Here is an 11,334-nt window from a genome sequence, read left to right as displayed (position 1 = left end):
TTTAAAAATATAATTGTTCATATATTTAAAATTTGATAATCTATTTGATACCTGTGGTTGGAGAGAATTTTTTTTCAAGAAGTATCAAAGTATTATATCAAGTATCAAATGAATATTTAATGCTCCATTTTGATATCTCCCATTGGAGTTGCTCTAAGTAAAGTTATTTTTAATTAGGCACGATTTTTTTTTTTTTTGACAGATTTAAATTAACCACGATTGATTTTGTATCGTGCTTAATTTTATGTATTAGATTTTGAACTTTTAATTAGGGAAAAGATTAAATGAATCGATGTAGTAGGCTACTAGGCTAGGTGGCTGGCTTCGTGCAATCAACTAACACTCACATGCCTAATTAATTACATAAATTGCCCTTGATATGTTTTAGAAATAATGTACCATTTCTCAATTATTTAAGCGCGACGCTATTTACAAGTTTAAAATACCCTTGAATACAAATTATGAATGAACAAAACTATGTGTATATTCAGATATATTTAAAAACGGTGATAATGATCCCCGTCTTAAATTCTCGATAATTCACATGGTCTCGGATGGAGATTTGTTAAATTTTTGGGCCCAAATCAGTTAGTGAAGTCCAGTCCATTAAACCTTTTCTTCTTTGAGGCGGCCCAACACTCAAAGCTTAGCAACACAAAAAATCCAAGTGATTGGTCAGATCCTGAGAACTCTCTAGATCCTGAATCTTGATCGTTGGTTCTCCCTGTTTAAATCTTCACCACCCCATTTGAGGTATTTAACTCCGTCTCTCTCTCAAACCCTACTTTATCATATTTTTTCTCTTATCTCTGTTTTCTAGTCGTACACGTTAAATGCGTCTTGAAATTTCCCGGCGACATGCTCATTTGACTATGACATAGTTGTACCGTTTATGTTCTCCACTTTAGACACAATCCTTCTTTTTCATCTATATAACAAACCATTTTATGAGAGAGAGGGTAGAACAAACTCATTTAAATATCTTGCTAGTTTCTTCAGATCTCTATTCTTCGATGAGCGAATGAGATCCACTTCTAAGTGACGAAAATACAAGAGAATTTACACCAGTGAAATTGGAGGTTTGAATGAGAGAGTTGAATAAAATTTGAGTGGTTCTGATCAGACTTAGGATTTTGGTGATTAAACTGAACCATTGGTGGCACTACCGATTTATTCTGGGCTTGAAAAAGATGACAATGGTTTTGCTATTGAGTAGCTTTTCTATTTTGAGTTCTTTCCATTTACATTGTTTCTTTCGTTTGTTACTTTAGATAATCTGTAATCCCTAAATCCTATACCCATAGGATCATGATAGAATATAATTATGTATACTGATTATCTCCGGGTTCAAATGGATACCCAACAAGTATAACACCTAACTAACCTCAAATAAGAGTACAATTGAATCAAATATATGCAAAAACCCAATTTCAAAGAAAGAAATATTCGAAACAATCACTACTCAAATTTATGTGTAAAACCAGGCTCAAATCATACTAAACAATAATTAAAAACAAATCACATTTTAATACGTTAATGGAAACTGTAATGACACCCAAAAAAATTAAATTAAAAAAAAAAAAACATTATTTTATTTGTCCTGGAAAAAAAGAAATTAAATCAACATATATACATAAATTAATCCTCAAGCATTGACCCGATTGCAGTTCAATCTGACTTCACCCTGGTTTCTACCGGTCAACACATTAACATTACCCAGCTTCACCATCGACACGAGAAACTGGTCCTTAAAGAACCCCGCCTGAGAACCCATCAAACCAACCACCCCCGCCGTTCTCACGTCGGAGTAAAGCAGCTGATCCGTCGACAGCAGCCCCATCTTCTTCCCCAGGTTCGCGTAATACGCCGCGTCGAAGCTCCTCGGCGTCGTCGCATCAAAGTTCACATAATTCGAATCCAAGCCGCACTGCTTCTTCAGCGAGCTCACGTACGTGGCGTTCATCGAGGGGTCCGCCTTCCCGGTGCCTCTGAAGTTGTACAGCCTCTCCTTCACGGCGGCGCACGTGCTCCTGCCGACGGTGTGGCACCCGGAGAGTACGACCAGGTCGACGAACGTGAGCCCCATTTTGTCGAAGAAGTTGAGTAGGGAAGTGACGTTCTCGTACCCCTGCGGTACGTTGTTGGCCTCTTTGGCGACGGAGATTTTGCCGTCTTTCCGGCCGAATGGGACCTCCCAGAACGGGCCTCCGGCGAGGACGGTGGCGTCCCGAGCGGCCGCCGTGAGGATGTCGGCGCATGAGACTGTTTTGGGACACTTCTTCTCGACCTCGGCTTTGATGTCGTCGATCAAACTGAAGCCCCTTAGGGTTTTGCTGGCTTCGGCTGTTCGCTCGCTGTTGGGACGATTCAGCAAGATCGACGCGTCGCAACCCTGGAAAATTAAGACGATTTAGGGAATTAATTAATCATTCATTAAATCGAACAGTGCGATGCTTCACCTGGTTATTTATATTACAGTAAAACCTCCATCAATTAATTGCCTCGTTTAAATAATAGTTTCTCTCGGTCCCGACTCGGTGAAAACGTGTTAAATTATTAACTCCATAATTTAATAATTTGCTAAATTAATAGAATTTCTCCGGTTCTGACTTTATTAATTTATGGAGGTTTAACTGTACGTTTTTTTACTTAATCATTCAAACGTGCATGAATTTTAGGAAAAATGCAATTTATGTATTAGAACACTTTTTTTTCCCCTATTTTTTTCTTTAATATTTTCTCTGCATTAATTAGTTAGGTGAGGATAAAATTGAGAAAAATGTAATAATTGCAATATTGAAACTCTAAAGTGATACAAATGATACGAAACAACTTTTTTTTTCGTAAAGCGACCGTAATTTAAAATGGGAGGACACCGGACTAAAAAAATTGAATTTTCTTGAAAATGTGAAAGAGGTAGTGATTAAGTTATTGATAAATAATATAAAATGACAATTAATTTGAAAAAATGGAGCAATAAAATTTGAATTTTCTTGGGAAAAAAATCGACAAAAAGATAGAATTATATACATACCCTAACGGCGCAGTCATGGAAATGTAGACGGATGACGGCAGGGGCTAAAGTGTAATCTTTCTTAACCCAAGCATTCACTTTTTGATGGATTATATTTTCCAGGGTTGGGCATGATTTCAGATAATAAGCTGTCGACAGGTAAGCGGATGCTGGCAGCGGCTGAGCAGCGGTGGCACTACTATGAATATTGATGAAAACGGCGGCACCGATGATCAGAAGAAACCACCTCATTTTTTTAATTTTTTTTTTTTTCCGATTTGTTAACGATTTCTGGAACTAGAAATCAATTAGCCAATTGGTTATGATGAATTGGTCCAATAATTTATATGCAATATATTTCGGTCGATCGGGAAGAAAAGAAAACGTGAGCAGCACTAGGTAGATAACATGCCCACCATGTTATATATAATTTCAAATTCAAAGTCAGTTTTTCACAAGTCAAAAAACAATAATTATGTATTATTTCTTCCTTAATTAGTTTAAAATTTGGTCATTTTAATTAATTTGAGGTAACATATATATATCTGAGAATGGTGGCATATTCGTATCCCTCCAGGATTTCTGATAATAACTAATTAAGTGCTAATTAACTAAATAATAAATAATGAAAATGCTGGCCAAATTGGTTGACAAATAAGGTTGACATTATCTTGTCTTGTCTTCATAGTTTAAGTCTAAGAGATGATGATAATAATAATAATAATAATAATAATAAGTAATTTGCTTAGTCTGGATAATCTGATCCAACTCTTATTACATAGTTTATCGTATTATTGTTGGAACAATTCATTTTCTTTTTTTATATTGATTCTTTCTGAATCGATAATTAAGCCGTTGGATCTTAGAGGACGATTAGATTATTGTAAACATTTTTATTTAAATTCATCTGCATATCATTCTTATAAAATCAAAATTTTAAATGGTGAAAAATGAAAATTCATCACTAATATAATCTGTTGTTTCACACACACACACACACATATATATATATATATATATATATATATATATATATATATATATATATATATATATATATATATATATATATATATATATATATATATATATATACATATATATTTGACAAACAATTAATCCATGCTGGGACATAACTATGAACAATTCAAAACACAAAGCAAAACGTGGTTGTGTGTGTTCTAAACAAAACTAAATATGTATTTATATAAATAAATTAAGCTTTGCAGCAAACAAATCGGGCAAATCCTTTAGCAGCAGCAGAGCCCGAATCATCTCCTTCGCCGGAGATTTCAACAGCATGTTTTTCGGCATGCTTTTTCACCTTCTTGTTAAGGTCTTTCGCCACCGTGACAACCAGCACTCCGTCGCTCATGGAGGCTTTTATCTCATCAACCAAACAATTTTCCGGCAATCTAAATTCCCGGCAAAAACTTCCGGCACGAACGCGCTCTTTACAATGCCATTTATAGTTACTCTTATTTTCGCCGTTATCTTCTTCTTCTTTACTGACGGCGCTTACGTGTAGCACTCTGTCATCCCGAACATGGATCTTGACGTCATCTTTAACCCGACCCGGAAGATCGAATTTGAAGATGTGGGCTTCGGGGGTCTCCTTCCAGTCCATCGTTGGGCCGGGTTTCGACGACCCGAACCCGAAAGTTTCAGTAAATGAAGGATCCGAAAGTAGTGATCGCAGTAGAAAGGCTGCCATAACGGTTTTCTTTTATTATTATTTTTTTTTTTTTGTTGATGATGAATGTGATGATTTGGTTTGAGTATTTATATGGGGATTTGTGAAGTAATTAAGCGGGTTCTTGAGAATTCTAGAGTATTTATTTCTACCAAGTTAGACTATTTCAAATTTATGTGGGAGAAATTGAGAATGTTTTAGACCTTTCTCGAGATTTGCCAAAGGGCTTTTGCTCGAGTTGTGCGGGCTTGGGCTTTATTCAATGAGGAAACGGGCCGTGGGAAATCGGAAACTTACCGAGTATGTACGGGCTTGGGCTTTATTGTGGGCTTTCAGACTTACATTAGTCATAATTCAAATTAGTACACACTAATTACATTTTTAAGAAACTAATAGAATACGATATCCCAAAAAAAAAAAAGAAACTAAGAGAATACACCAAAACAAATGGAACTTAAAGAATTGATGCTAGACCAAGTGAAATATATCGGGTTTCAGTAGGATAGTATCGACAAACTTTCCATGTGTATGTGTGTTTAATGGTTGGTTATTTAACAACATCAACGGTTAAAACTTAGTCAGTGTATATGACCTGGTGTAACATTTAAACCCGAGCATATATGAAAGTAATCAAATATGTATTTTTCTTTCTTCTTCACAGAAAACACATTACATGGTGGCTTAGGATGATGGGTTTTCTTGGACTCAATCCCATTGATGGATCTATCTGTTCGATTCCAACGGTACGAGTTTTCTTGAATTTGACGGATTCAACTGTTGATGGATTCGACTTTCTTACTCCTAGATTTAGACAGTTGTCCCCCCCCCCCCCCCCCCCCCCCCACGATTTTGATGATTTAATTCCTCTTTCATCTTCAGTCATCATCGCATTTATTTTTTCTCCAATAATAAATCTAGTTAGTTCAACTGTTTCAGATTTTATCTCAAATGTCACCATTACAGATCCAAAATTTCTGCACCAATTTCAGTGAAGGAGAAGCTCATTGGTTATTTTAAATTTGCAATGGGTGAGGATTTTATTTAGATCAAAACGATTTCAAGTCAATGATTTTAAATGTTTAATAATTAATAATAAAATCAAATTTTATTTTTACAATGAGTCTTCGTGACCAATATGCAATGCATCAAGAAAGGGTGTCAATACCATCAAACGATGATTTGTCTTTGTTGTCTTCAATAATAGATGCAAGAATGTATGTTGTCCTAATTATATTACTCTAATTCTATTGGTTGTCTCTATTCCCAATGATATCTGTCGGCATTAAACTCTATCGAACATATTTTTAAATCTTTTATTAAGTGTCGATCGAGGCTGTTTGGCAAAGCTTATAAGCTATATTAACAAGTATTTGATAGTTTTTTCTAAAGATTATATTTTTTGCAAAAAGAAGCTACTAAGGAGCTTTTAAGTTGTTTCAACGAAAGTACCTTCTCTCCACTTTTTATACATAAGATCTTATTTGCTCATTTAATTTGCTGAAACAATTACAATATAATACTACACTCGTGCTTGTTTTAAAGAGATGATAAGCTCACACATTTGATAAGTTGTTTGAAGAGTTGATAAGTTGTTACGTTTTATTTTTAGAATTAATTTATAAAGTGTTTGGATAATGAACTTATAAGTTAGTTTTCACGAGATCTTAAATATAAATATGGTGTATAACTACTTAAATAAAATTACAAAACACTTTAAAAGAGCTAATAAGCTCTTTAAACACTTACAAGCTCTTTATAACAACTTATAAGTTTAGCTAAACACCTTCTAATTTATAAGCTACATTTCCTAACATTTCAAAATTTGATCTTAAAATAACATCATAGAGCTCATCAATTCCTAAAACATCATTATCAAATTATGAAGTTATCATTAATATATTATGTATGTGGAAAAGAAAGAATCAAATAGATATTACTCTTAACAATAATACAATTTATTATAATTATTATTCAATGTGCATCTATGAGTAACAATAATATACACACTCTTGAGTCTTGAACATAAACCAAGGTATGGTGTTACACAAACGAGAAGAAAAGCCTGAAACAATAATAGTTTTCTCCTTTTTTTTTCTATGTATAATACAAATTAAATAAAGATAGACATTTGAATTTGAATTTAAATTTAAATTTAAAATTACACTCCCCATGTAACAAATCAAAATCCCAAAATCAATCTACTTGCAAGACGACGAACCAAAACCCAATCTCCTATTCACAAGATCAAACTCCCAGAAATAATTCTGCTGCATAATATTCCCAACCACAGAAACACCCGGCCACGCGCCGCCGACGAACCCCAAACACTTCACCCCCGGAGCAGCATCTATAACGTAACTCTTCACCGGCGGCTCGAATCTCGCTCCGTCGCCAAAATGGAACACCAATCTCGGCACGACACTCTCCACAAACCCCGTCGAATTAAAGCAGTACTCGAGCGGGCCCACGTCCAATCCCAATTTCTCGAAACCCGACAACGACGCCGTCAACGCAGCCATAACGGGCCGGTAAGCGGGCCCCACCAGCGAAGTGAGGCTCGTGCCGGAATCGAGAATCACTCCCCCGGAACCCTTCACATCCCAAACCTCCGCCGGAATATCCAGCATTGATCCTCCGATGGAGATGCCGTTCATACTAACGGCGTAGAATGGATTGATAACGTCTAATATTAACGCCGTGTAGTGCATTGTATCTGTTTGTTGTTTTGCCGAACCGAATGTGAGATAACTGGAGATGTTCTTGGGGCTCAAGTGGTCAACGAGGCAGTAAGAGAATATTCCCCGGAATAAATTAGATGCCTTGACCGCGAGTGAGTAGTTGCTGTACCCTAATCCGATTACACCGTCGGCCGACTGAAAAGTGGGCCCACTTGAGGAAATGCTGCAGCCAATCAGAACGTTGTGGAGTCTGGTTTTTCTCCCGTTGGTTAGGCTGAGTGTTACGGTTTCGTTCCCGAATAAGCCTTGTGCGGCTGAACCATCTGAGTACCTATAATTAAATTAGTAGTTAATTAATCATGTTTAATTTAACTACCAGGCTAGGGCTTTTTAGCTTTGTGTGTGTGTACTGTGTAGTGAAGTCATGTGAGCAAATCTACTTCGCAATAACTGCCGTAACTGATGCGCTGGATTTAGGTGAGAGATGTAATGACTTCACCAGTAACAATTTGCAGGCTTTTTGCTCATACAAAATTGTACTACTCATCATTCAGCATTTATGTTTTTCTATTTATATATTTTATTTATTTCTTTTATTTATTGTGAATAAAGACAAGTTCATTAAAGTCCTCAAAGGTAGATTATCTGATTATGGTTTGATTTACAATTAACGATACCCTTAATTTAGGCTAAATAATGAAAAATACTCTTTCTTATCCGTAATAACCAAAATCCCCCTCTGATTTACCGTTGATCAAATTTTTTAACATCAAATGTGTACAATCTATATACCGGGTGAAAGAAAATATCTGAAATTGAAATTGTGTAAAGTCTATTCCTTGGAATAAAAAAAAATCCGCGGTGTTACACCGCAACAAAACTCAGGGGTTTTTGGTAATTACAAATAGGTGGGGTGTTTTTCGTTATTTAGCCTAAGTTCTGGGGTTTCCGTAATTTACTTTACAATTAATGGTTTCTACTTTCTACTAATTCCATAATACGAAGAGCATGTGCAGATGATTAATCTTTCAGTGCAAATTGGAAATAACAAAATGCAATAAGGCAATATATATATATATAATTATATATATATGTGTGTGTGTGTGTGTGTGACTGTGTGTACCTGTAATCATAGGCACATGGGGAGATGGGAGAAGGGCATCGAGTGAGGGAGAAGAGATTGGCGAGATCATTAGTGCACGTGGTTGAAGAACAGGGCACGGTTCTGAAGGAAGACGAACGATCGGCCCAAAAAAGGCGGCGTTTGTTCGGGTTTCTCCGGCATCCACCGCCGCCGCCGCGGCACCTGTATTTGCAGTTCATCCAAGTTAAATCGCTGCCAGTATCGGCAATCAGCACCACTTTCTGGGCCGGGGATCCGACCCGGAACTGCACAAAGTACTGCCCCGTCCCGAAATCCGCACCCGAACTGATCGGGAGTTGACCCGACACGTTGGAAAATTGCTCCTTGTTTTTGCTTCCTCCTCCGCCGCCGCCATTGGTGGACGCCGGAATAAAGGCGTCGTCGGTTTCACGGACTCGTCGCCGGACCGGACCGGCACCGCCCTGTATCAGCATTACTTTGAGCGATATCCCCCGGAGGCGAACGGCGTCGCTGTGGACGAGTTGGCGGAGGCGCTCCAGCGGCTGCGCCGCCACATTGCGGCGCTCCCCTTGCAGGTGGTACCGGTGAACCAACTCGAGTTTAACATCGGCTTCTGAAAATCGGAAGGCCTCTGAGAATTGCAGAGAGTAATTAATAATGGTGAACCAACAAATGATGAATAGGGAAAACCCTCTTTGGCTGGTCTGCGTCACCATTTTTTTTTACATGTCACTACTGAAATATAAACGCAAGTAATTTGAAGATTTATATAACAAGAAAAAAAAATGGCTAATGTATTTTTTTTGAAGAAATGAAGGCCACGAGTTTGTATGCGGAAAAAGGGGTCCATTTCCCAGTGCAAACGACATATATATATATATATATATATATATATATATATATATATATATATATATATATATATATATATATATATATAAATAAATATACGTATAATATTTACACGGGATTTTCTTTTTTTTTTTTTTTTTCTTTTTTTCTTTTTTTTTTTTGGGGGTGGTTGGTCATAGTAGTTTTAAATTGATGCAAAAGTCCAAATTACGGTGGAATTGTTAAATGTTGAGAGTTGAGACTGTACAGAATTAATTTTATATAATCAATTATCAAAAAATATAATTTATTATTAATCTGCCCAAGGAAGATATGTGAAACCTTTCACAATAAATGGGATCCTATTGCAAAAATTGACCTAATTTTGTGGGTCATTACTAACAAACCCTAACAAATTTAGTAACTAAAAGTTGCTACAAAATGGCTGCAAAATTGGGATAGTCTGTTTTACTAAATAAAATCATAAATCAAGGACTAATACTCATCTAATTAAATGAACAGTACATTTGTCCTGCAATAAAAAAATTTAACTATAAATTTGTCCAGCAATAGATGATTTAGTGGTTGGAGTAAGTCATGAATTTGTGTCAATTGACCCAAGTTCCAATCGTTTTGTCACTGGTCCCTATGTCGAACTTGTCACTCGTTACGGAAAAAAAAAATTAAGGATAAATCTAATTCTTAATTGTATTTATAATTATATAAATCCAAATTCATACTATCATTGTTTGTTTGTTTGTTTGTTTTTCCTTACTCTTGTCTGTGATTCATGCATATTTATCAGTTTTATTTATTGCATTATTTATTGTGGGCTGTCCTCGAGCATGGTTGATTCTTCACACAGTACATTCTTGTCTCTGCTCTCTCTCTCTCTCTCTCTGCTTTCTCTCTCTCCACATGATTGTCGGGATATGGAGTTCGATCGTTTTGGTTTTAATAATCATTTATTCCAACGTAACGTAGATGTTGACGCCGTATATTTGTGCAACTGCAACTAATTAATTATTTGCAGACGTTATAAATATATATATATATATTAACAAAATATATCCAGAATTTCATGAACATATAAACGTTGACATTTCTCTGATTACAAACAGAGATTAATTACACTAAACCTACATTAGGATATATATATATTGGATTTGCAGTTGATTAATTAATATACTATTCCACGGTGGGATTTTTCAATTCTAATAAACATGAGCTTGACTTTGTGAAAAATGGACAAGCTGGCTGCATGAATCCATCATTAATTAGCCTAATATAATTTTAGGTCTTCTTAATTATTCTGCACGAAATCTCCATTGCCCGTACGAGTACGACACGACAAACGCGTCGAAATTCCAGTTGCATAGTGTTTTTTTTTAACATATTTCTCGTTCATATTTTTGTTTAATCATATATTTGAATAGCTTTTATTGATGAAAGTGTGAAACTGTATCAGTTGAGTTACAATGATTGCACATATATAAAATATGTATCTACAATCGGACATCGTAGGCGTTTGTGGTGTTCAATGCACTACAAACTAGGGTTTTCGTCTTTCCTAACATTATTTGATTTTAGGACAATCAGTAGCACATGAGGTCCTACAGTATTTCATAAGTGTGAATCTATTGACAAAATCATGAGATAATTTTATGTTAGACTACAGCATGTATGTAATAAATTTATGACCATCTTAAGCCCTAATTAATATTTAAAAAATAAATTTGATAATTAAAAGATATCTAATTGAATAAAATCTTATATTAGGGGACACTAAAAATTTGTTGATGTGACACAAAACTTGATCACTAAGACATAATTGCATAATTGAATAAACATATACATAATTTAGCAGACACTAAATCCAAAATATTTCAAAGAAAACGACGCCGTACGTAATAATATATATTATATAATATCACACGTAATGAAAGGGGGTGGATATTTAATTTTCTTGAAAAAATATTAGATATTTGTAATTCTGAATTTCCAAATATGATGA

The 11,334-nt window shown here is 35.5% G+C and overlaps 3 protein-coding genes across 3 annotated transcripts; all 3 read right to left on the bottom strand.

Moving 5' to 3' along the window:
• Positions 1 to 1,509: 1,509 nt before the first annotated feature.
• On the bottom strand, positions 1,510 to 3,331 carry LOC105968305 (peroxidase 7). Its single transcript, XM_088811754.1, has 2 exons — positions 3,035 to 3,331; positions 1,510 to 2,392 (listed from the first exon to the last, which is right to left on the bottom strand). Exons 1-2 carry the CDS (start codon positions 3,263 to 3,265, stop codon positions 1,646 to 1,648), a joined length of 978 nt encoding a protein of 325 aa, XP_088667880.1. The 5' UTR covers positions 3,266 to 3,331; the 3' UTR covers positions 1,510 to 1,645.
• Positions 3,332 to 4,144: 813 nt separating this feature from the next.
• LOC105968570 (18.1 kDa class I heat shock protein) lies at positions 4,145 to 4,741 on the bottom strand. The gene has a single exon (XM_012993200.2). It carries the CDS (start codon positions 4,725 to 4,727, stop codon positions 4,230 to 4,232), a length of 498 nt encoding a protein of 165 aa, XP_012848654.2. The 5' UTR covers positions 4,728 to 4,741; the 3' UTR covers positions 4,145 to 4,229.
• Positions 4,742 to 6,645: 1,904 nt separating this feature from the next.
• On the bottom strand, positions 6,646 to 9,337 carry LOC105969003 (aspartic proteinase NANA, chloroplast). Its single transcript, XM_012993723.2, has 2 exons — positions 8,508 to 9,337; positions 6,646 to 7,715 (listed from the first exon to the last, which is right to left on the bottom strand). Exons 1-2 carry the CDS (start codon positions 9,203 to 9,205, stop codon positions 6,905 to 6,907), a joined length of 1,509 nt encoding a protein of 502 aa, XP_012849177.2. The 5' UTR covers positions 9,206 to 9,337; the 3' UTR covers positions 6,646 to 6,904.
• Between the last annotated feature and the right edge of the window lie 1,997 nt (positions 9,338 to 11,334).

Source organism: Erythranthe guttata, chromosome 13 (genome assembly GCF_056151865.1).
Source record: "Erythranthe guttata isolate IM_541 chromosome 13, IM_541, whole genome shotgun sequence".
Taxonomy (NCBI): domain Eukaryota; kingdom Viridiplantae; phylum Streptophyta; class Magnoliopsida; order Lamiales; family Phrymaceae; genus Erythranthe; species Erythranthe guttata.
The sequence above is the reverse complement of the archived record's forward strand: the minus strand, read 5'-3'. Positions and strand labels throughout refer to the sequence as shown.